Below are 26,764 nucleotides of genomic sequence, written 5' to 3'. Positions count from 1 at the left end.
TCAGGGCTATCGGCTGCTCATGTTTTGGGGGTTTACATCTCCCTTTTAGGGACCAGCAAAGCTCACTGTCAGCCATGCAGACCCACCTTACTGCTGTGTAGCCGGGAAGGCTTTGCACGTCAGCACAACCTCCCCAATTTAATCTCTGCACAGCTAGGAGGGGAGTCATGGAAACTGTTGCTTGGCAGAGGGAATACCCCCCACAAGGATTCCACATGCAGTTCACAACTGTGGAGTAGGAATGGGCTGTGAACTGCTGCCTGGAGTTTGCAGCCCACTGGTTCTGTGCCACAGAGCATGTAGGGGTTAGGATTTGTCCCACACTGTACTACCTGAGAAAATGGTTTGTGTGTTTTTAAAATCATAGATTCCTGCACACACACAGTACAGTTAGATTTAAATTTTGTCAATATTCAGTCACGTTATGTTTTCATTTGATTTTATCGTCTGTAAAATTTTCTGTTTCTGTTTCTTTATCTTTAAAAAGATAAAGACCTAAAAGGACTGGCAACCTGTTTCCATTGTCTGTTGTAATTTTTGCTCTGAAAGCTTGACTGAGGCAATAAATTCAAAATCTGGTCACTGTGCCTTCAACATTATAATTTAATAACCAAATTGTGGCTTTGAGTATGTGGCTCCTATTAACTTCATATATATCTACAGCCAGAGCATGGCCCCAAGTATTTAAAGACTACTAATAATTATTTTTCATTCATATTTCCTCCTACATAATAATAATATTGTGGTTAATTTCAGATCAGAATTTCATTGGCTGTAGAATAACATCATCATCTAATTTTTCTTGCATCACAATGTTTATCTGTTCTGGTAAAAAAAAAAAAAATCACTATTTATTACCATTTAGTGTTAAGGGAGAAGATAGGAAGGCAAAGCTATGATGATGCACAAACAATGGCATTACCAGATGGAGTTAATCGCATGCATCAAGAAGAGACTATACTTCTACATGTCCCATTGGAATTAATGTTAATCAAATGAACATACTACTTTGTTTTATTTTAAAATATTGACAAAATAAAAATGTAAGGCAAGAATAATCATTTATTTGCATCTTGCTTGTATAATCAATAATGATTTATATTACACACTTCCCCCCCCCCCATTAACTATGAATTCTGTATTTGTGATCAGCTGTTTTTGTTTTTGTTTTCTGTATTTGTGATCATTTTTGTTTAACCTCAGGTCAGAAATGATTGATGTGAGGTATTTGTATCCACAGAAGAGGAATGAATAATAATGAAACAAAACCCCCATGCAGACATAAGCAAAAGGAGTCCTAAGATTAAGTAGAGCCATAATTGTAGACAAGATCACTTTCCTGCACAGCTCATTTGGAAAAGGTACTTCCAGCAATACTTTTGCCCAAGTACACGTCAAACAATTACAGAGATTCTTAAGGGACCTCTCACCTTGACTGACTTATCTTTTTGTTAGTGGTAACAAGACATGAGCATCCAAAAGTGTCATGGTACAGTCAAGTGATGGTGGCTTGACTATCTGGGCTGTAAAGCCATTGACAATTTTATAAGATGTAGTATGTAAAATTTTCAAAATTCCTGCCACCCACCTATTATGGGTGGAAGGCAGGGGGCTGGAAATCTCAGTGTGACTGATCTGTAACCCTATACACACTGAGCAAAGTCAGCCGGTTTACATCCAGTGTAGAAATCATCCATGACTCATACCAACCCTCATATTTCCGGCCATAGGGCGGTTACTTGGCTACAGCTATGTACAGTCAGTTGAGCATACTGCTATTTAGCTTAACAAAGAGAAGGTTAAGGGGTGAGTTGATTACAGTCTATAAGTACTTATATGGGAAACAAATATTTGATAGTGGGCTCTTCAGTCTAGAAAAGAAAGGGATAACATGATGGAATGGCTGGAAGTTGGAGCTAGACAAATTCAGACTGGAAATATGGTGTACCTTTTTAATGGTGAGAGTGATTAATCAGTGGAACAATTTACTAAGTGCTGTGGTAGACTCTCCATAGCTCACCATTTTTAAATCAAGGTTGAATGTTCTTCTGAAAGATCTGCTCTGGGAATTATTTTGAGGAAATTCTTTGGCCTGTGTTATACAGGCAGTCTGACAAGATGATCACAATGGTTCCATCTGGCCTTGAAATCTATGAATCCGTGAAAGCTCTTGAGTGCTAATCCCAACTCTAGCCATTATTTGCCTCAATATACCCATGCATAAAATGGGAATAATAGTTAACTTTCTGAAGATTCATTCGTTTGTTAGTATTTTTATAGACCTTTGAAAATCCCCAGTCCTGTAAACAAACCTGAGTATAGTGCTTACTATGCTGAGTAGTTCCATTGGGTCTGACTGTCATTTACACTAAGCAGAGGCAGTGTTCGACCATTGAGGGCCCTAAACAGGAATATTTTGCCCCCGTCACAGTAGTAGTAGTAGTAGTAATAATAATAATAATTAATAAAAAGCTAATGGGGCCCCCTTGAGCTGCTCAGGCCCCTAAGCAATTGCTTAGTTTGCTTATGCCTAGCACCGGCTCTGATACTAAGGCCACTTCACACCACTTCTGCAGTGCAAAGAGATCTTAAGGTGGGAGTGAATTATATTCTAGAGTGGCGTAATGCAGCCTGAGTGTACAGTAGAACCTAAGAGTTACGAACACCTTGGGAATGGAGGCTGTTCGTAACTCTGAAATGTTTGTAACTCTGAACAAACTGTTTTGGTTGTTCTTCCAAAAGTTTACAACTGAGCGTTGCCTTAGTACAGCTTTGAAACTTTTCTATGCAGAAGAAAATGCTGCTCTTAACCATCTTAATTTAAATGAAACAAGAACAGAAACAGTTTTTTTTACTTTGTCAATTTTTTTAAACTTTCCCTTTATTTTTTATTAGTTTACCTTTAACACAGTACTGTATTGTATTTGCTTTTTTTCTTTTCTTTTGGTCTCTGAGGCTGCCTGATTGCGGACTTCTGATTCCAAATGAGATGCGTGGTTGACAGATCAATGAGTAACTATGGTGTTCATAACTCTGAGGTTCTAATGTAAATGAGACTTGAGACCATTGTGTTGCAGGATTGGCCATTCACTGGTCTACTGCATGTGATTATGTCCTCCTCTAGTAACTAATCCTAGTGAGTATTTGGCCTTCTACTTTCTCACAGGTAAAAAGAACAGCAGTACTAACATGGCTGCTACTCTGAAACCTGTCACAGGTAAAGACTTCTTTAATTCAAGTGATAGTGGGCTTGGTGCTTGAGGTCCAGGTTTTGATCCCCCCTCCTCCACTTGAAACAGTGTGATGAAATATTTTTGTAAAATGGCCATGCTACAGTGGTTAAATGTGCCTTTGCTTGGTGAGCAAAAGGGAAGTATTGTTTCAAATGCAGAGTTATGTTTTTCTGAATCTATTTAGTGCTCTAATTGATTATCCATTGGGAACTTTTGATAAAGAGCTGTTGGCTATTTCCTGTGAGATGTAAAGAGTATAAATCCCCTATATGTTTTCTATGCTGTCTTGTCACATATTAGTTCTTCAGCCAGGCTTTCAGTGCTCTAAGTGAAAAGCAGCAACTTTAAGAACTGTATTTTTTTTCCCTTTAGCATAGCTCATGTTCTCAAGTTAAATTTAGAAAGAGGAAGCTATTTTGCATAAAGGTAGGATTGTTTTTAAAACCAGTAAAGTTGGTGTTAGACTTGCCAAATAGACACACAAGGTCATACGTGGTGAGTAGTCCTGGCTATTTTTAGGCTTTGTATTTGGCTCATTTATTTATTTTATTTATATTTAGTGACACCTTCAGTGTACATTCAGTTACGTTCAAACTGCTTCCTGAGTTTGTATGAAACTTGCAATTATAGGAGGAGTAGAGCTTGTCAGGTGTTGTCATTTATTATGCATTGCAAATGGCTTATTTCAAGGAGGAGGAACAAAGCTTAATAAAAAAGACAAGCATTCTCTTAATAATTTGCCCTTTGCAGCAACAGACCCTTATCTGATCACCCACGCTCATCTGGCTGCTGACGCTGTTCCTGCTTCATCTGCAAGAGCTATTTTTACACCTTTTGTGTCTTTTGAGGAACCAATTGGGCATGCTGGCTTGCAGTGATTCACCATCTCCAAGTGAACAGGGTGTCCTAAAATGTTGCAAATGGGGTGGGGGTGGAGGGTCTATCTAAATAAGCAAGCTAATTAGTTCTTTTAGGTGTTCTGAGTGCTAAAACACAACAGCAGGGCCTAATTAAAATAGGGTATGTGCTTTTTGTTGGCAACACAGTGACTCTCTCCCAAAAAATATTAATTAATTAGTATTTGTACAGAGTTCTGAAGATACAAAGCACTATATATGTGCTATTCCTGGTTCTGCCACTGACCTGCTGTGTCATATTAGGCCATATTGGGTCTGTGCCTCAATTTCCCTGTTCTAAAGTGGGAAGGATGATATTTACTTTCATTTGTAAAGCACTGTGAGGTCTGTGGATCAAAAGCATTATATAAGAAGTAAGGTGAAGATCCTAAGCTGGTGTAAATCAGCTTAGCTTGACTGAGTACAATGGATGTTGCCCTAGAGTGTTCCCTAGAGACACAGAGCTATAAACAGTGCCTACCATGTACCCAGAAGCCTGGAGCTTAGATGCATGTGGGACCAGGCATTTGGGAACATTTCCAATAGATTGCTGACTGTCCAGGAGGGTGGGAGGGGTTGGGCTAGGTTATAACAGAGAGCTGTTCATTTTCCCGTGCAACTGAATTCTGTGTTTCCTCTAAAAAATGGCACGCACATTAATTGTTAATGTTCTGTTTTTTCTGGTGTAGTTTAGAAATCCACTTAACTTCAAACAGTAAAATACTGTATTTACCTGGTTTCATACCTTGAAAGGCCTATATATTTTTACAAAATGTCTAGATTGTTCCTCTCAAATGAGGAGTACCAGTTGCAGTAGACCATACACAGCTGATTATTATACATGCTGGCTTGCAGCAATTCATGCATCAGGATATCCTAAAATGTTGCTATAATGATATATACCAGGGTGGCCAAACTGCACCTCATGTGTCTCTTTTACAGCTAAAGTGCAGCTCCCGGAGACCCCTGCCCCATTCTCCACCTACCAGACTGGGCGGGGACTGGGGGGGAGAAGGGGAGCTTGCGGCTTCTGCCCTGCTCCAGAGTGGTGGGGTTGGGGGCTTCTGCCAGAGATGACTGGTTCCTGCTGAGAGTGGGGGGCACAATTTAAAGGTCTGGCCGCAGGTTGACTGTGTGTTGTGTGAAAAAATACTTCCTTTTGATTGACTTAAACCTGCTGCCTATTAATTTCATTTGGTGACCCTTAGTTCTTCTGTTATGAGAAGGAGTAAATAACACTTCCTTATTTACTTTCTCCACACCAGTCATGATTTTATAGATCTCAGTGATATCCCCCCCTTAGTTGTTTCTTTTCTAAGTTGAAAAGTCTGTCTTATTAATCTCTCCTCATATGGCAACCGTTCCATACCCCTGGTCATTTTTTGTTATCCTTTGCTGAACCTTTTCCAGTTTCAGTACATCTTTTTTGAGATGAGGTGTCCACATCTGCACGCAGTATTCAAGATGTGGGCATACCATGGATTTATATAGAGGCTATATGATATTTTCTGTCTTATTATCTATCCCTTTCTTAATGGTTCCCAACATTCTGTTCACTTTTTTGACTGCTGCTGCACAATGAGTGGATGTTTTCATAGAACTATCCACAATGACTCCAAGATCTCTTTCTTCAATGGTAACAGCTAATTTAGATCCCATCATTTAATATGTATAGTTGGGATTATGTTTTCCAATGTGCATTACTTTGCATTTATCAACACTGAATTTCATCTGCCATTTTGATGCCCAGTCACCGAGTTTTGTGAGATCCTTTTGAAGCTCTTCGCACATGAGAGAGAGAATGCTTCCTGCCACCTCAGACCCTTGGCCTTGTCCACTGCCCCATCTCCAGCTGTGGCCATCACTTCAGAGGAAGGAGGCCAAAAAAAACACAGTATACATTTGAGAGGAAAAGTAGGGGGAGTAAATTCCCTTCCCGGCCCCTGCAGGTGACCATGGAAACAACAGAAAAACTCAGTGGGAACAGGATTGGTTCCAAGTGTGCAAATGATCTTGTTATTATACACAGTGAGCTCAGGATTTAGTAAACAACCCTAAGATTTAAAATAAGATTGTACACAATGATTGGTATGTGTGAAAAAGTGAATGGAGGACCAGATTCTGCAAACATTTATTCACAGGTGTAGTTCGTACTCATGAGATGAGTTCTGTTGAAGTCAGTAGGTCAAGTTAGATGAGTAAGTGTTTGTAGGATCAGGCATCGGTACTTTAGTGTGAAATGTGAATTGCTTATTTTGATACATGATATGAGAGGAGGCATAGTTGTTTTTAAATTACACAATTATCTTTGCTAATGGATAATTTTTAGTTCAAAAAAATCTCACTTCCATTAAAATACAGCAATTATCTCTGTATAAAAAAATTGAAAATGTGATTTCACTTAATATATTTCTATATATTTTTTTCTTTTGGAAAGTGAAAACCTATCATTTTGCTGTAAAAATATGCTATATTTCCATAAATAAATTGTAAAAATCTTTTGGGTAAAATTTGGGAATACTCACTGTTTTACAAGATACTTGTTTTTACCAAGATACAAAAATTGTTTTCCCCAATAGAAATATTGAAACTTCACCTTCACAAATTTACAAATTTTGGTGAAAATTAACAACTATTTTGGTATTTACATGAGAAATTTAGAGATATGAAAATCTGTAATATTCATAAATCCATTCTGTTAACATTATCAGTCTAAACTCTTTTTAATTAAGATATTGGTTGCCCTCTTTAATGTATATCAAGTGTGGGTAATTTAGAGAACGACTATATATTGTTTATACACTAACATTTTGGGTTTCCTTTCTTTTGAGCTTCAGAATTGCCACTACATTCATGCATTTATTTCATCTGTCACTTCAAAAGTGCGAAATTTCTCTCAGATTAACAGATTTCTCTGCATTTAGGTTTTTTCTTTCCCTAATTCAGGGGTGGGAAAACTTTTTGGCCCAAGGGCCACATCACGGTTGCGAAACTGTATGGAGAGCTGTGTAGGGAAGGCTGTGCCTCCTGTGACAGGTTCGGGCCAGATGGCTACAGGAAAGCGATAGAAGGCAGATATATTAGCCCCAGATTAAGCAGGTCCCTTTTCCCTGGGTAAGGTAACAGGGGCAGTTCCAGAACAATCAGGAACTTGCTTTAACCAATTAAGGCAGGCAGGCTAATTAGGACACCTGGAGCCAATTAAGAAGCTGCTAGAACCAATTAAAACAGGCAGGCTAATCAGGGCACCTGGTTTAAAAAGGACCTCACTTCAGTCAATGAGGGGCATGCAAGGAGCAGGGAGTGAGAAGGCGTGCTGCTGGAGGACTGAGGAGTACAAACACTGTCTGGCATCAGGAGGAAGGTCCTGTGGTGAGGATAAAGAAGGTGTTGGGAGGAGGCCATGGGGAAGTAGCCCAGGGAGTTGCAGCTGTCACACAACTGTTACACGAAACACTGTAGACAGCTGTGATCCACAGGGCCCTGGGCTGGAACCCGGATTAGAGGGTGGGCCCGGGTTCCGCCCATCCCCCTCCCTCCTAGGATATAAGAGGAGTTGACCTGAACTGTGGGTCCCACCAGAGGGAAAGATCCCTGGTCTGTCCCCCGACCCACCAGGTGGATCAGCAGAGACTGTGGGGATTGTTCTCCTTCCTTTTCTCCATGCTGGCCAGTGATGAGGTTAGCTGAGTGAATGGCAGGTTTGAGCCACGAGCAAGGGCTGTCGTGAATCTCTGAGGCAAGTAAATCTGCCAATAAGTGCAGGACCCACCAAGGCAGAGGAGGAACTTTGTCACACTCCCCAAACAGCCTGGCCCCTATCCCCTATCTGCCCCCTCCCACTTCCCGCCCCCTGACTGCCCCTCTCAGAACTCCACACCCATCCAACCTCTCCTACTCCTTGTCTCCTGACTGCCCCCTCCCAGGACTCCTGCCCCTAACTGCCCCCCGGGACCCTCCCCCATCCACCTCCACTCCATCCCCTGACTGCCCCGACCCCTATCCACACGCACACTCCCAGACAGGCCTCATGGGACTCTCACGCTTGCTCCACGTCCCATGACTGCCCCCCGGGACCCACTGCCCCTTGTCCAACCCCTCCCCCCACCCCCTTATCATGCTGCTCAGAGCAGCAGGAGCTCGTAGCCCTGCCGAAGTCAGCTGTGCTGCCCAGCAGGAGTGGCGGGCCAGAGTGCTGGCGACGTGGTGCTCTGAGACTAAGGGAGAGGGAGACAGCGGGGGAGGGACCAGGGGCTAGCCTCCCCGGCCGGGAGCTCAGGAGCCGGGCAGGATGGTCCCGCGGGCCGGATGTGGCCCACGAGCTGTAGTTTGCCCACCTCTGCCCCAATCTCATGTACTTTTTCCAACTCTTCTGAGTACACAGAATCATAGAATATCAGGGTTGGAAGAGACCTCAGGAGGTCATCTAGTCCAACCCCCTGCTCAAAGCAGGACCGATCCCCAACTCAATCATCCCAGCCAGGGTTTTGTCAAGCCTGACCTTAAAAACCTCTAAGGATGGAGGTTCCACCACCTCCCTTGGTAACCCATTCCAGTGCTTCACCACCCTCCTAGTGAAATAGTGTTTCCTAATATCCAACCTAAACCTCCCCCACTGCAACTTGAGACCATTAGTCCTCGTTCTGTCATCTGCTACCACTGAGAACAGTCTAGAGTTACATATAGTGGAATACTCCCTAGTCCCTATTTTCCACAAGTTTGAGTTATCCAATATTATTAGGATTTGTGGTGTTATAAAAATCCCACCAATGACTCATGTCTATTAAATCTGCAGTTGTTCCAACAGAACTTTTTAAAGTGCACATGGGCAATTATTGATGTTTTACCCGTCAATTTTCATGCTTTAACTTATTCTCAGTGGAAATAAGTAGCCATGGGAGAAGTTTAACAGTTTACACAGTTCTCTCATTTAGCTTCATATCTGCATAATCCCAGTTTTTCTGCTATGTATACAGATAGATTCAATATGTCCTTTTTGGAACATGGTCAACCAGGACAGTTAAGTGCAGAATTATCTGACATGCTGAAATACTTCAGGGAAATTGTTGCAGAGTGGTCTGCATGGCTAGGTTAAGTAATCAGATGCAAAATATATACCCCTTCTTTTAAAAGCAATGTGATCAGAAAGATCAAGGAGCTGTTAATTGACTGACAAGGTTGTATGTACTGCAGGCTGTTTCGCCATCTCTCTGATAGCAGTTATTTGTTCAATTCAAGGAGAAGAACTGTGGTTAGTTTGGGAACTTTTACCAATAAAGGAAGTGTTTAAGATGAATTTGGCTCATATGTAGCTTTTTTTTTTTTTTTTTTGAACAATCATCCTGTGGAAATAAGTCTGTGTTCAGTTGGACTCTGGCAACGTGTAAGCTTTTTTTATACATATTTTCCATCCGGTAGTAATGTGTACATTATGTGTGATGCTGGGGCAGGAAATAGTGATGTACTTTGAGTGAGCAATCCTTGTCATTATAGTGAAAAGGTCAATGGTAAAGCAGGTCTGCTGTAGTATGACTTCTTAAAATACCCTCAACTTAAGTTTAAAGGGTATTTTTTTGTTTTTCTTTTAGCCAGAGAGAGTGGCAGCTGTACTTTTAAAATTATATTTATGATATTTAATTTAGCAAGAATTGTGTGTTTGGCTGCAGCTGGGCTGTGAGCATCTATAAGCAAGCCAGGATCCTAACAACCACCAAAAATCTACATCTCCCTGCAACCAAGCAACTCAAGATTTAGCACAATGTGCTGTTCGCTTTTTCTTTGTGAACATTCTGGAGGTAGTGGATTCATTTACTTCCAGATCACAGCAGTTAATTTCAAACTGTTATTTGTTACAATTTAAAGCTAAATAAGGACCAGATTCTGCTCTGAGTTACACAGTGTAAACTGGAGTTACCTCGATGGATTTAATGTTAATAGCTTCAGATTCACGGTAGTGTGAGTTAGGGCAGAATTTGGCCCTTAACTTAAGATGCCATTGAAGTAATTTGGCTCTTTCTCTAGAAGTTTTCAAATAAATCCTCATGCTTGTGTCCACAGCCCCTTGAAGTCAATGGAAAGACTTCTGTGGACTTAAACGGGCTTTGGATCAGGCCCACAGAATGGATATAAACCTCCTCTCACTGCCATGGCAGTATGGCTTATCCATAATTTGGAGGGATCACATCCAAGACAGACAGAGAGTAATTCCTTCTCTATGCCCATTTATCCCTTGGCCTTTATATCTTTATACTGAAACTTCCAACAAGGGTGCATAGTGCTGCAAGTTGAGATGGATTTTCTGAAATTGAAACCTGTCTACTGAGGTCTAAACTGAGACCAACTTATTGTGTATATATACATATCTGTTCTCAGGTAATCCTATCTTTTAATCAGCACTGACTTCAGTGGCTTAGAGGTAAAAGGCTATAATTCCTTAGGGCCTGATCCAACACACATTGAACTAAATAGGGGCCTCTTCATCTACTTTAATGGGATTTGGACTGTTCCCTAATCATCTGAGCCATTCAGCATCCTCTGTTTAGTCATTTGTGATATAATTCCTTGAGGACAACAAGGCTAAAATGAGCTGGGCAAAACCTAATTAGAAACAAAATAATCAATTTTATAAATATTAACAGAAGTGTACAGCTATTCAGCTTTCAGCCTGAAAGCTTCCAACATGTTATGCAAAATGTGAGGCAAATTTTAATAACAGTATCTAAATGGGGTGGGATCTGAGTTACCCAGGAAAGAATTTTCTATAGTATCTGGCTGGTGAATCTTGCCCATATGCTCAGGGTTTAGCTGATCGCCATATTTGGGGTTGGGAAGGAATTTTCCTCCAGGGCAGATTGGAAGAGGCCCTGGAGGTTTTTCGCCTTCCTCTGTAGCATGCGGCACAGGTCACTTGCTGGAGGATTCTCTGCTTCTTGAAGTCTTTAAACCACGATTTGAGGACTTCAATAGATCAGACATGGGTGAGGTTTTTCGCAGGAGTGGGTGAGATTCTGTGGCCTGCGTTGTGCAGGAGGTCAGACTAGATGATCATAATGGTCCCTTCTGACCTTAGTGTCTATGAATCTATGAAAATATATGGAGTGTGCCTGTTAGGAAGTTAGATGATATGCCAATGCTGCTTTTACAAATACAAAATCTGGCCTCAGAAGCCATAAATTACTGTGCACACAAAACTGCATACCCAAATAATTGTGAATGAAATCCTGGAACCAGCACGCAGTCCTGGGATTCCAGAGGCTCCTAAGTATTTCAGAGTTGGTGTTTCAATCTCTATGACCATGATATTGTAATTGGATCTGCTAGTGCAGCCCCCTAAGCTTATGACTTCCTTGGGAATCCCCACAGGCACAAGTACGTGCCCACATTGATCAGACTGAAAGACTGGGCTCTAAGATTCTCCCCTCTGGCAGCTGTAATGCAGGTATGTTTGTTTAATAACAAACAATCAAATATATATTTTGTTAGCATCCTCAATAAAGCAATGTTTATTTTGTACATGCATGAAAATGCTAAAATATTATGAAATGAGATTTTTATGAAACATTGTGAAGACTAGCCCAGCTCATTTTAACTTACAAATGTTTTCAGTGTTCTTAATATTTCATTGCATTTCAAAGCAACAATGCTGTGGAATGCCTCTAATGCAATGGCTAGCTTTGGAGAACGTCAAATGAATTCAGTAAAATAAGATAAAATACAGAAATCAAATTGACTGTGGTGGAATTAAACAAATGAATAAATTGGGATAGTGTCTTCTAGGGTGAAAAGATAACTACGGTACTCAAAAATACTCAAATACAAGAGATGGTAGATTAAAGAGAATATGGTTACTTCAGTTAAACTGGGCTACTTTCTTTAAATTGTATGTGCAAAAGGATTCTATGCTGTTCCTTCAGAACTGCAGCAAAGGCACAAACATTCTTCTATTGTAAAATAATACAAAACTTTGCCAAGTGCAGGTGACGAGCACAAGTATTTGCATGCATAGCCAGAATCATTCAAATTGTCAGATAGGATGCCAGCTACAAAACCACAATCAGAAGAGTCTCCTAACCCAAGAACGTTGGAAATATAAAGTAAAAAATCTGTGATCAAGAAGGGGTAAATGTTTTCACAAAGCTCAGATATCTGGGCATCTTCTCCATTGTGTTCTTAATAAATCTAGGTCGAAGACTGGAGAAATGGAATTCCCCTTGTGATTAGATTATCATGCAAGGCGCATAAGAAATTTGTAAATGATGGTCTTCTTTGTTTTGGTTTGCTTTTCTGTGTGTAAATGTAGAGCTCATGAAAGGTGCCTTACTGACAATCCCAGAGAGAGAATCCATGTGTTTATCCAGATACAGACAATTCTACAACTTCCACAAACTGGACCCCTAATGCACGTCAACTCTAAGGTACAGGTGTGAGAAGAACAGGCTCCTTGCCCATTCAGTTCTTGAATTCATAGGCTGCCGATTAGTGCCAATTGTTGAGCCCACTTTTTCAGATCTGACTTAGCTCTGATTTTGTCTTAATTAGTAAGGACTTCAGGTTCAGCTTTTATTGTGGCATGTTAGTATAGGGACTCTTGTCAACTGGGATCTGGAATATAACCACCAAACTCATCATGGGCCACCTAAAGCCATCATATGGTAACAATATTCAATCAACAAATGGCTGTTAATGTGGGTATTATTGGCAGAGCAGAGGGAATTGGGGGAAGGAAAGTTATGCCAAAAGTATTCTATTACTATTTGCTGCCAGGGATCAAATCCTGAGGTAGATCTTCACTTATGATCAGATCCTCAGTTGCAGACCATACTCAGCTCAAAGAAGGCCTTTGTGGTGCTCCGTTACTTCTGAGGCTGGTTGGCAGAAACTAGAGCAACCTAAGGACCCTGCCAATGCCCCCTGTATAAATACAAGGGCCCTGTAGCAGCCAGTACAGCAGCTCTATGCTAAGTATTGCCCTAAGAGTAGAAATTCTCCAGGGGCCAGTTACAGTGGTTTTAGTGCACCTTTATGCTGGCAGAGCAACACACACAAAAAAAGCCTTAATATTGAGCAGGGTCTAACACTTACTCCGGAGTCAGTAAGAGTTTTTCTGTGTCAGGAACTCAGGATTTCACCTGAAATACATAAACTTGCAATTTGTTCATTTACAAGGATTGTAATATGAACTACAAGCTGGGAAGCACTGAGAACTGTGATTTACCAAATTTTCTTTTAATGCTTTCCAGTACAGCCACTTAATAACTTGCTCTAGTTATGACATTTCAGGTGCTCCATAGTCAAATGAATACTTGTGCCTTGTATATAGCAGACCAGGGGCATCCTAGAAAAAGGAGTTAGAGGGAATAATGCTCCCTTAAAAATGCTAACCTCTTGATTTGACAAAAATACAGTTCCCAGTTTCTCAGTAATCTTTTCATGATCGACATTTTCAATGATGTAAAACGAAATGAGAAGATAGTGCACTAATGTGGTTTGGTGGCTTGGCTGTATTTCCACATTATGATAGAAAAACCTGGGGTTGGTCCACTTCCAGAGAGGACCTCACAACTTAAGGCAAATGATACGCTCTAGTTAGCTTGCAGTACAGTTCTTGATCATTGTAGGTGGGCTCATCTCAATAATTCCAATGGGAGCAAAGTCCTGCTAAAGGTATTAAAGAAAACACGCATCATTATTATCCGTTCTTTAGCTTGAAATATTGGTAGTTTCTGCATGTTAGATAATATACTTCTCTATGCAGAGCAGTATAAATAAGGTATTTGTCGTAGAAGTCTCTTGCTGATTTGACTTGGCACATCAGTGCTCAACATGGAAGTTGAGGCAAAGGGTTTGCACATGAAAATATGAAAAGTAGGTTTCAAAATATGTTCGTAAAGTACTAGGCCTTTCCATTTAGGTTAATAACACATAGTTTAAAGTATGAAAAACAAATTGTTAACTGTGCTAGCTGTGGTCATATTTAAAAGTTGTTGCTAATGTGTGTCTAGAATTGTTTTTCTAATAAAAATGAAAAGGGATATTTTTTTTCTGAGAACCATGCTAGCTGAACTAAACTACAGATAATCCTCCTAATTAGACTACAGCACAGTTTTAGAGCATGGGTGAAAGAATTTTGTAAATTATTCTGAGAATAATTTGGATCTCAGACTAACTTGGATTTTTAACATGGGTCTCCCTATCTACATCGGAAAATCTCTTAAAACTGTGCTAACAACATTCTTTATTCAAATACGGTTGTTGCTATGATGGTTCCAGCCACAGTCTGGACACTGAGAGTTATCAGGCTCAGGCCTCCAACTCTCCAGGGGAAGCTTCTTGCTCATGACCAGGGGATGGCCAAGTGGATTTATCAAGCACTGCTTTACACAATAGGAAGTTACCATATTTCTCTTTCCAGTGCCAGTTATATATTTCAAGACTTTCTCCTAACTGCATTTGTTTCTTCACAGGAATATTCAAGACAGTCATGCGTATTAGATGTCTAGAAGATGCAGGTAACATTTTTATTATGGAAAACAAAATTACATCTCTTCCTATCCTGTTCCCACTTTCCTACTCTTTGCCAGTTTTTTTTCAACTCAAGTGCAGTCCTTCAGCCACAGAAATATAATGCATTCCATCAACTTCTACCCTTCATCTTCCATCTGTTGTGGAATCCTGGCTCCCTTTTTCCTTAGCCCTGTTTCATCCTGGAAATATACTATGTTCTGATAATATGACAGCAGAGATCCTGCATTTTTCTTCCAATTCAAGCACTCTGCTTGGATGCATAAATCAGGCCCCAGAGCTTTACTTATTTACAAACAGAACTGTGGAAACCAATTGTACTTAAGCGTATCAAGTGCTGAAACCTGGTTAGATACTGTGCAGTACTAAACTACTTTCAAATATGACATGCTTAAGTGTCATAAATGTAGTTTTTAAACTCCTGCTGTCCTCAATAATTCTTCTCTAGCAATATACTCTGACTAAAATGTTACACTGTAGACTTGCAGATGAAGAGGTGAATTGATAGGGCTAGTGTTTTAGCTTATATTTTAAATGCTTTTACAAAAAAAATTGTGTGTAATGTATTTAATTATTTACTGCTGACTTTAAAAATACTGTAAAAAGCAGTCATCTACATTTTCTTGTGCAAGGCAATTATGTGATCTAGTGATGAGAGCAGGTTACTGAGAGTTAGGACTCCTCTCATAAAGACAACGAGGAGTTCGGTGGCACCTTAATGACTAACCGATTTATCTGGGCATAAGTGTTCGTGGGTAAAAAACCAACTTCTTCAAATGCATGGAGTGAAAATTACAGATACAGGCATAAATATATACTGGCACATGAAGAGAGGGGAGTTACCTTACAAGTGGAGAACCAATGTTGAAGGCCAATTTAGTCTGGGTGGATGTGGTCCACTCCCAATAATTGATGAGGAGGTGTCAATACCAAGAGAGGGAAAATTGCTTTTGTAGTGAGTCAGCCACTCCCAGTCCCTATTCAAGCCTAAATTGATGGTGTTAAGTTTGCAAATGAATTGTAGCTCAGCAGTTTCTCTTTGAAGTCTGTTTTTGAAGTTTTTTTGTTGAAGTATGGCTACTTTTAAATCTGTTATTGTGTGTCCAGGGAGATTGAAGTGTTCTCCTATTGTCTTTTGTATGTTACCATTCCTGATGTCTGATTTGCGTCCATTTATCCTTTTACGTGGAGAGTCTCATAAAGGACTCATTTTAAAAACTGCATAGTAATTCTGGGGGCCTCAATTTTTGGGTGCCCATCTTGAGCCATCTTAAAGGGGCCTGATTGGAAAAAAATAGGTGTTCAGAACTTTCTGAAAATCAAGTCCACTTCCATAAGGTGTCATAAATTGGACACCCCAAAATGAGGCACCTAAAATTATTAGTCATTTTAAAAAACTTAGGCCCTGGTTTCTAGTCCTAGTTCTTTTTCGCTATGTGACCTTCAGTTATCTTCTTAACCTGTTCATTCTCTATTCTCACTCCTGTCCATGGGTTTTGTGAAGCTTAATTAAGGTTAAAAAAGTCCCTTAATAAGCTTGGAAGAAAGATACAATACAAACGCAAATTATTACAATATTATTACATTTTTGTATTCATCATTCTTGCTTTTGAGAATTTTGAAGCAAATTAAATTGCTCATGTGGTAATTACCCACTTGTATTAATCTGTGCGTTTTTATTTTCTTCTCTTACAGGTAGCTGCATTGTTGTGGAAGGGATGAAAAGGACTTTGCTATAGTAGATCAACAAATATCTCTCTGGATCATTCTGCATCTCAACACTTAACAATGGAAAATGTTCAAATGCCATACCAACTCCTTGCAAATGCATGATAAACTGTTTGGGAAAGTTCCTGCCATGAACAGAATTGTATGATAATTATATTAGCATACACACTCGAATCTAATGCCTATAGACTACTGTGTGGAAAGTTCAAAAGAGAAAGAGAAATCTGTGAACTTGCAAAGGCTCTGGAAAAATGGGAGCAACAAAACTTTAAAAAGCACAGCATTGGACACACTCCATGTCTCTGCACAGCTTTCAAGTGAACTAGCACTTAAGACCTTGTGTAACAAAATGGACTCTGGGGACATAGCTATAGGGCAAAAAGCTACCTCAAGGTCTGGAGAAACTGCTAAAGTACCAACTAGATGGAGGCAAGAACATTCAGCTGTTATTAAGATGAGCACTTTTGGCAATCAAGAAGTACAGAGGCAACCAGAAACAGATCACGAGCAAACTGGAAACACAACATCAGCACAACTTTTTAGTTCTGGGAAACTCGGATCATCCAGTGAAGCTGGGCAGCAAGTCACAGAGAAGCAATATCCACAGCATCGGCCAAGTCCCTATTCATATCAACATTCACTTTCTTTTCCCCAGCATTCATTGCCACAAGGGTTCTTGCACAACATAAAGCCACATCAGAGCTTGGAAGGCCACACATGGCAGTTTTCTGGCCATTTGCAATCAGTTGCCACAGAGGACTTATTTCCCTTTCACTTGCATGGCCATAGCGGAGGTTTCTCTAGAAAGAAGATTTCAAGTTTGAACCCTGCTTATAGCCAATATTCTCAGACGTCGATAGAACAATCAGAAGATGCTCACAAGAAAGAGCACAAACCCAAAAAGCCTGGCAAATATATTTGTCCTTACTGTAGCAGGGCTTGTGCCAAACCTAGTGTACTTAAAAAACATATTAGGTCCCACACTGGGGAACGGCCATACCCTTGTGTTCCTTGTGGTTTCTCTTTTAAGACAAAGAGCAATTTATACAAGCACAGGAAATCACATGCCCATGCAATTAAAGCAGGATTGGTACCTTTCACAGAGTCAGCTGTATCTAAATTGGACCTAGATTCCAGTTTTATTGATGTGGAAGCAGAAATACATTCAGATGGTGAGCAGAGCACAGACACAGATGATGAGACCTCATTGCTTGTGGAAAGTTCTGACAAACTGAGCCCAGTCCCACAAATGCCACTAGACATTGCTAGCAGAAGTAACTTTCACTCGTCCATAGATGAATCGTTGGGAGGCCCAATGAAAGTGCCCATTTTGATTATCCCTAAAAGTGGGATTCAGTTACCCAGTGAGAGTTCACAGTACATTGGATCTGACATGTTACAAAACCCATCCTTAAGTACTAAGTCTGACGACTCTCATACAGTTAAACAGCGACTTGCACTAAGACTGTCAGAGAAAAAAGGGCAAGACTCTGAGCAGTCACTAAATCTTTTGAGCCCACATAGCAAAGGAAGCACTGATTCTGGTTACTTTTCCCGCTCAGAAAGTGCAGAGCAACAAGTAAGCCCTCCAAATACTAATGCAAAGTCTTATGAAGAAATAATCTTTGGGAAATTCTATCGGATTAGTCAAAGGACAGCACTAACAGAGGCAACAGCCAATCAGGAACACAATTTAATGGGTAGAAAGGGCAGAGTGGAGCAGCCACTACCTCTGGTGAACACCAGATTAGACATCAAGATGCTTGAAGAACATATTTCTCCTCTAACTCCAAATAAAGAAGCACTCATTGATCCCAGTAAACTGAGCACTATTACATCTACCCAAGTCTTCAGTGGTAGCAATACAGAGTCCAAACAATCCCAGACTACATCATCCATCAAAAATGAACTGAACCTTTACCCAGTAAGTCAGCAGGGTGACACACCTGGACTTTTAGAGCCTCCAGTAGATGCTTCTCCACTTCTTAGAAGTAACTCCATGCCAACATCTTCTGCAACCAATTTAAGTGTCCCCTCATCTTTGAGAGGAAGCCATTCCTTCGATGAGAGAATGACTGGTTCAGATGATGTATTTTATCCTGGGACAGTAGGAATTTCCCATCAGAGGATGTTAAGAAGACAAGCTGCCTTTGAGTTGCCCTCAGTTCAGGAGGGGCATTCAGATCCAGACTACCATGGGAGAACAGGAAAAAATATCCTTGTTGCTTCCAGCAGGTCAACAGGTGGTGAAAAAGGGTCATCCTTGAAGGAGAAGAAATTGACAGCAGGGGAAAGAACCTTCTTTGACTATGATGCTTGCGGAAAGCATTACAGAAAATGGGAAGAATTTGAAACTCAGAAGCTGAACTACCAAGACTTGCCATGCTCAGGTGGGATAAAACAAGGAGGGGAATACTTCGTTGATTCCTTTGGACCGTCCCAGCCAGTGCCGCCCGTATGTGGAGCCACATGCGAAAACCGAAAACGCAGAAAAGAGAAGAGTGTTGGGGAGGAGGAGGATGTTCCCATGCTTTGCAGCAGTGGTACTGGCACGCCGGTGGGGACGCTGCCTTCAGATTTTGATCCCAAACCCCAAATTCAGGAAGGGCCGAGAAGTGGATTTACTTTTCAAGGCCAGGATAATGCTGCCCATTGTCACCCTGAGCGTTTTGAAATCTGTAGACCCCTCCTGCAGTCTGGAAGCCTATCAGCTTCATTAGAAGAGTCCCCTTTAACCGCAGAGCAAGAAAAGACGGCAGAGTCACTGAACAGAAAACCCCCTGGAAATGTCATCTCTGTCATTCAGCATACAAACTCACTGAGCAGGCCAAACTCCTTTGAAAGGTCTGAATCTACAGAACATATTGCTTGCCTGCAGGATAAAACCTACTCGCTGTCTGAAACCTGTGAGAGCGAGATTTCTGAGTCCCCAGTGAGCCCAGAGCGGGCTCAACAAACGGAAAATGCTGAGAGCGTGAATAAACCGTCGCCATCCCAACAGCCACAACCGTACCATATGCAGCCCAGACTGGTTCGCCAGCATAACATACAAGTACCTGAGATCCGTGTTACAGAGGAACCAGATAAACCTGAGAAAGATAAAGAAGTTCAGACTAAAGAGCAGGAAAGACCCGCAGAAGAATTCCAGTGGCCACAAAGAAGTGAAACTCTTTCTCAACTCCCAGCAGAAAAATTACCACCCAAAAAGAAACGCTTACGGCTTGCTGACATGGAGCACTCATCTGGAGAGTCCAGCTTTGAATCCACCGGCACAAACCTCTCTCGCAGCCCTAGCCAAGAAAGTAATTTGTCCCATAGTTCAAGTTTTTCAATGTCCTTTGAAAGGGAAGAAAATACCAAGTTCATCATGCCTTTCAAACAGGATGAGTTTGGAAAACAGTCCGAGTTTTTAACTGTTCCAGCTGGTGCTTACTCACTTTCTGTCCCTGGGCATCACCATCAGAAGGAAATGAGACGTTGCTCATCTGAACAGATGCCTTGTCCGCATGCTGCCGAAATCCCAGAGATCCGAAGTAAATCCTTTGATTATGGGAATCTGTCTCATGCTTCAGCAGCCGGGGCACCTTCTGCAGGATTATCTCCATCACGAGAAAGGAAGAAATGCTTTCTGGTCCGTCAGGCTTCTTTTAGTGGGTTCCCAGAGATTCCCCAAACTGATCCAAGTGTGGAACAAAGTATAAAGCAAGAGCAGATGGAACACATACATGCTGGTCTTCGCTCTTCCCAAGTTGCTTGGCATCATTCTCCCACCTCTATGCTTCAGCCCATTCAGGCAGATGACTCTGGAAAGCAGGCTGTTGGTTCTGGTGCACAGCTTGCCCAGCCACACGCCATCCTTGCAGACAGTCAGGACATTTTAAGGAATCCCTTGATTCAACAAGCACCTTATATTTCAAACAAATATCCATCAGAGCAGCAGCACCTATTTGCACATCAAGAAAAGGTTCCATTTCCCCCCATTCCCAATGCCTTGTTTCAGTTCCCATATCCTGCTGTCTGTATGGTTCCCTTACCAGCTCAGCAACCTGTCTTGTGGCAGTCATGTACAGAACCTTTACAGAGAAACTTGCCTCACCATTTTGTACAGCAGTTACAAAAAGCTTATGTCAAACAACCTTTCCAAACAGAAATTCATCCTCATTATCACCTTGAGCACGCTCAAGAGCATATTGGAAAGAAACCGGCTGAATATGTGCATGCGAAAGAGCAAACGTACCAGCGTTACTCAGAAACATCTGGGCAGTATTCAAAAAATGCTAAGTACCTGCCAGACCCTAGTATTAAATCAGCAGATACCTCCTCTGAGCAGCATTTACAGACAGGTTTTGACTCCCCGAATGATGGATCTGTACAGTCTTTACCAGGAACAGTTGTTCCTGTCAGGATTCAGACCCACGTTCCATCTTATGGCAGTGTCATGTATACAAGCATTTCCCAGATCCTTGCACAGAACAACAGCCCTGCTATTGTCATTTGCAAAGTGGATGAGACAGTTTCTCAAAGAACGTTATCAACAAATGCAGCCATGCAAGGACTAGGATTTAACATAGCCCAGATATTAGGTCAGAATGGTGGGTTAGAAAAATATCCTCTGTGGAAAGTACCACAGACTCTACCACTTGGCTTGGAATCCTCAATCCCATTGTGTCTGACATCCAGTTCTGACACTGCCTCTACCCTGGGAGGAAGCAAACGAATGCTTTCACCAGCAAGCAGCTTGGAGCTCTTTATAGAGACTAAGCAGCAGAAAAGGGTCAAAGAAGAAAAAATGTACGGACAGATTGTTGAGGAGCTAAGTGCAGTAGAGTTGACTAATTCAGATATAAAGAAGGATTTTCCCAGACTGCAAAAGCCTCAGCTAGTTAGGCAGAGCTGTGCTTCTGAGCCAAAGGAAAGCGTGCCGTCCCTGTCATCCTCTTCACCATTATCATCCTCATCATCTCAAGACTTCCCATCTGCCAGCATGCCAACAGCTGACCCTTTCCTGAGCAGGGAAAAGCTTTCCAGTTTTGATTCAGCATCACCAGGGCACAAGTCGAGTGGCCCTTCTGAAGGAAGAGAGTCACCAGAAGAACTGGATGTGGATGAAACAGCATCAGATATGAGCATGAGCCCACAGAGGTCTTCACTGCCATCAGGAGAAATTCAGACTGAAGACCAACTGCAACAGCAGAAAGTGCCTCCTGGTATGTTGTTCCAGATGGCATCCAATCCAAATGGGAAAGCAGCACACTCAACCATCCTCTTAACGGATGGAGCAGATTTTCAGCAGCTCTTTCAGTTCCCTAGTCTACGCACTACTACTACTGTGAGCTGGTGTTTCTTAAACTATACCAAGCCCAATTACATTCAACAAGCAACCCTCAAATCTTCAGTTTATGCTTCATGGTGCATTAGTTCATGTAACCCAAACCCATCAGGGTTAAGTACAAAGACTACTCTAGCACTTCTAAGGTCCAAGCAGAAAAACACCGCAGAAATTTATTCTTTGGCTGCTATGCATAGACCTGGAGCTGGTAAACTGACCTCATCAAGTGCATGGAAACAGTTTGCTCAGGTAAACAATAGGTTAAAAAAACCCTTTCATCTAGACATCACACCAAACCGAAAATTGAAATAAATTATGTTGCATAAATCAATGTAAGGATAATGAAAAGCTGATATTTGACAGTTGCAATTGTCAATAATAAGTAGAAATTGTATCCATTATAGCTTTTTTAATGTTTTGAATAGAAAATGCATCATCCCTGAAAGGTTAAATAAAGCTTCAAAGCAAAATGTGAGTGTAATATGTCCTGTTTAAGCCTATATGATTATCCTATGTACCTCTTTGTCACTTTTAAAACTATCCACATTGGAAAATCAAAAGGTACAACATACTCCGAGTGAGCATTCTAGAGCCATGGCTTTTGCCCCCTGTTCTTCCCCTGCGTGCTCTGACAGCTGATTCAGAGTATGATTTTGGTGACAATGGAAGATGGTAGAAGAGCAGGACGCTGGAGGGCCTTATTTCACACGGGTCATTTAGTTTTCACTCAAGCCTTTTTCTGGTAACAAACATTGGCATTAATGGGAGTTACCTGAATAAAGACTGAATGGCAACTGAATAAGGACCTCCAGATTTGGTCCCAAGTGATCAGCATACCACAGCCATGATTGGCCAGCATGATGTGGTGATGCTTTTGCTGTGTCATCAGATAAAGCTCCTTTAAAATGTGCCTGTTCTACCCCTCCCCATCTCTCACCAGATGTAAAGGGCCAAATTAATTGGCTTCATGGAATTGCATCCAAATTCAGAGGTGAATTCAGCCCAGAATGTTTAAACTACTTGAAATGAAGTGTGCATTTATTCTGTGTTCCAGACTGTAATAACATTCATTGACTTTGTTCCACAGATGAAACACGAACCATTCTTCTTGTTTGGCAGAAAACTTGAAAAGAAAGTAGTGGGGAATATTATAAAAGAAAGAGTAAAAGGAGAAAGTCATGGAGATAAAGACATTGCATCCAAACAGACTGAGCCAGTACGAATTAAAATCTTTGAAGGAGGGTAAGAAAATGCAAATGGAAATATCAAACCTAGCCTGTCATTTCAGAGTAAACAGATTTGAACTTGAACGTAGATGAATTAGGAAAATTAACAGCCTTCTGGGCTCATGCCATGTTTTGTCACTCTCTGTGCATCCTTTCTCCTGTTTATATGTCAGTCATGCAACAAGATAGTAGGAAACCCAGTAAAGCCTGTGTACTTACTTCCAGCTCTACTTTGCCATTAGCCATCATGCTAGCCAGTCTTTATTAGCTGGGGGTGCTGAGAGCCATTGAACCAAACTGTAAACCTGTATATGATGGAAACCATGCACCCCCATCACCCCTCATTTCAGTGCCTACGCCATTAATACAGAGGTGGGCAAACTACAGCCCGCAGGCCACATAGATTCATAGATATTTAGGTCAGAAGGGACCATTATGATCATCGAGTCTGACCTCCTGCACAATGCAGGCCACAGAATTTCACCCACCACTCCTGCAAAAAACCTCTCACCTATATCTGTGCTATTGAAGTCCTCAAATCGTAGTTTAAAGACTTCAAGGAGCAGAGAATCCTCCAGCAAGTGACCCGTGCCCCATGCTACAGAGGAAGGCGAAAAACCTCCAAGGCTTCTTCCAATCTGCCCTCGGGGAAAATTCCTTCCCGACCCCAAATATGGCGATCAGCTAAACCCTGAGCATAGGGGCAAGATTCATCAGCCAGATACATCCGGCCCGTGGGACCATCCTGCCTGCCCCTGAGCTCCCAGCTGGGGAGGCTAGATCTCGACCCCTCCCCTGCTGTTCACCCTGCCCCGCAGCTTCAGCTCGCCGCGCCGCCAGCGCTCTGGGCATCGTGGCTGGCTCCAGCTGGGCCGTGGAACTGCGAGCTCCTGCTGCTCTGAGTGGCATAGTAAGGGAGCTGGGGGGTTGGGTAAGGGGCAGAGGGTCCCGGGGGGCAGTCAGGGAGCAGGGGTGGCTGGATGGAGCGGAGGTTCTGGTGGGGGGACGGTCAGGGGACAGGGAACATGGGGGTGATAGGCGTGGGGGGGGTCTGTCGGGGAGGAGGGGTAGATAGGGGTCTGGGCAGTTAAGGGATGGAGGTAGGGTCCCGGGGGGGCAGTCAGGGGACAAGAAGCAGGGGGGGTTGGATGGGTCGGGGGTTCTGACGGGGCAGTCAGGGGGCGGGAAGTGGGAGTGGCTGGGGGCCAGGCTGTTTGGGGAGGCCCAGCCTTCCCTACCGGGCCCCCATACAGTTTTGCAACTCCAATGTGGCCCTTGGGCCAAAAAGTTTGCCCACCCCTGCATTAGTATAACTATACTTTCTATATACATAGAAAGCATTCCTGAATTGTCACTTCTCTTATTTGGGGCATAAAAGAGGATGGATGGCTCAAATTTTGACTTCTAGGCAATCTTCTTGTGTTCACTGGACTCCTGGCAGACATCTTTCTGTTGTTAAATGCTGTATTGTGCACCAGCATTAACAAGGAAGCTGTGCGCTCTTATTCTTATTCCTGGAATATTTTAGTTTTTTACTGAATGTTGACTTTCAGGTACAAAACTTTAGTTGGTACTAAAATCCATGGTATCAGTGTTTAGATGTAAGATCAATTAAATTAAAAACAGAGTTTAATCTACTGCTGGCTGTGATAGCAATGTGCTGTTGTTCAATTGATTAAAAACAAATAAATAGCAAATAACTGAGGAAAAAACAGACCTAATCGTCGGTTGACGTAGTTTTTAAGCTAATGCCATATCTAGCTTGTTATGATAAGCATATTAATGGATTGTCCATTACAGTATATTCTCAGTACATGCATAATAATTTTATTTGTATTATGAAAAATTGAAATGATGGTGTTTGTATGTTGGTAGTGGTGAATGTCCAGGTATCCAGCTGGGTGGTTCTTTTCACACATGTCAGGCCCAGGGGTTCTCCTTACCCTGCAGCAGTGTCTCAGAATAACTAACCAGTCAGGACAGGGTCACAAGGCGTTCAGTAATCCATTTAGTCTTCTGTCATTTTTCAACTTTTTCAGCATCCCGCTCATTAAAAGGCTTGTGGGTGGGTGGGAGCAGTCTCAATCAAATAAACTTTGATATTTCTCTATAACCTGTAGCAAAAAGGGGACATACCCTGCATCTCTCTTCGAAGACTGAGAATGTCATCTCTGAGATTCTTCCAGGGCCTGAAAACCCAGGAATCCCTGATCCTGGGTGTTCCCTGTGGTAGTGCGTTGCGCTACTAACCAAAAACCAGTAAACTGGCTACAAAAGAGACTTTTCAGTGACCCAAATTCAGAGGTGAGTCTAAGTTTTCAAGACATATAAAGTGCTGCTAATTAGACTCTCACCCACTTACAAGTGTGTATCTCACACACCTGCCTTTACATATCATCTCTGAATTTGGATCACCCACCCTAAGGGATTCTAAATTGATGTAATCTGTATGCTAGCTGTCAGAAGAGCGTAGCTCAGCAAGGAAAGCAACTAACAAGAGGCTCTGAAAGATGTTCGTTTAAGCAGGCTACCCTATATTGTACCTGAAACTTTTTGCACCTTTGTCAGGAAACTTGATGTGTTAATTACACCATCTTAGACTTTCTTACAGACTGATAAGGTCTAAGAGAGTATGAGCATAAATGTGTCTACGTGACTGTAAAGGGATATAACTTACACCATCTTACATATCACCTATGAATTTGTCCTGATATAGATCAGGTATCTTGAGACAGTTGTAGTATGGAAGAAAGAAGTTAGGCGCCTTGCTTTGTACATTTATTGGTGGGCTTTAATAATCTATGTAGACAGGCTGTATGTCTCTCTTGCTTATGGGGTTTCCAATAGAGATCTCTTACCTGCATAGCGACAGCGTGGAGGATGGTGATTCTGTTATGTTAATGCATCATCCTTATAGATTCATTTCAGAAGGGTATCATTTTACATAACAGTGGCATTGTTTGTAGATTCGTTCCTTTCACTAACTAGCTTGTGGTGGGTTTTTTTTAACAGATCTAATATTCCCTATGTGTCATCACTTAGCATTAGTCCATCATTGTTTTTAAGAGATTCATAATTTTGTCTGGCTTTTGTTTTATGTGATCCACAGAAGGTAGTATAAAATAAGAGCAATTCTTTTGTGCAGGCTTAGTCTTTGCGCTTTGCCTATGCAGGTTTCCTCACAGTTGTCCTTCTAGAGGCATTATTACCACTGGCAGGTAGCTTGATTCAAATGATGTTATTTGAATAGCAAAATCTGCCTTCCCTCACCTATGACTACAGAACCCCGGGAGGACTGGAAGTGATATTTCTCTAGGAAACTCAACAATTTTAAATTTCATTAGCTTATATTCTACATCCTACAATACATTTCAGTCAGTTACTTACAGTTTACATTGAAAGCAGGGTGGGGAGGGGTGGGGAAAAACCTTCCATCTCTTCAGACACCATGCTGTTTAATGACATGTACTGGATTGCATTTAGAGTTCATGGCTTGCTTATTTTGTTCTTTTATACTGGTGATGAGATCAAATTAGAAACGCAAAATAAAATGGCAGTTTGGAGTGGAACTGCGTGACTCAGGCTTTGTGTTGAGCCTTTTAACTCTTCTGCACTGAGTTCAAATCCAGCCCAGGTCAATAATGACCACACTTGTTGCATGATGACTATGTGGCGGCAAAAGTGAAATGTGTAGAGAAGGGGGAATAAGGGGAGGCATACAGAATAGAATGTGATGTGGTTGGAATAATGAGGCAGAAAGTAGAGCCTAGCAGCTGAGTTTCGAATGGACTTGAGAGGAGTGATGTAGCTGGCCAGACAGGAGATGGGGAC

At 41.6% G+C, this 26,764-nt stretch overlaps 1 protein-coding gene across 4 annotated transcripts in view; it reads left to right on the top strand.

Moving 5' to 3' along the window:
- The window catches only part of HIVEP2 (HIVEP zinc finger 2), a 152,700-nt gene that overhangs the window by 111,357 nt on the left and 14,579 nt on the right, over positions 1-26,764 (top strand). For all 4 annotated transcript variants that reach the window (XM_077813146.1, XM_077813145.1, XM_077813144.1 and 1 more), the window contains 3 exons: positions 14,593-14,637; positions 16,346-21,956; positions 22,795-22,949. In XM_077813146.1, coding sequence (XP_077669272.1) covers positions 16,557-21,956; positions 22,795-22,949 — 5,555 coding nt within the window. In that variant the 5' untranslated portion in view covers positions 14,593-14,637; positions 16,346-16,556. The remainder of the gene's footprint in view (positions 1-14,592; positions 14,638-16,345; positions 21,957-22,794; positions 22,950-26,764) is intronic.

This window comes from Eretmochelys imbricata, chromosome 3, assembly GCF_965152235.1.
Source record: "Eretmochelys imbricata isolate rEreImb1 chromosome 3, rEreImb1.hap1, whole genome shotgun sequence".
Lineage (NCBI taxonomy): Eukaryota > Metazoa > Chordata > Testudines > Cheloniidae > Eretmochelys > Eretmochelys imbricata.
The sequence above is the reverse complement of the archived record's forward strand: the minus strand, read 5'-3'. Positions and strand labels throughout refer to the sequence as shown.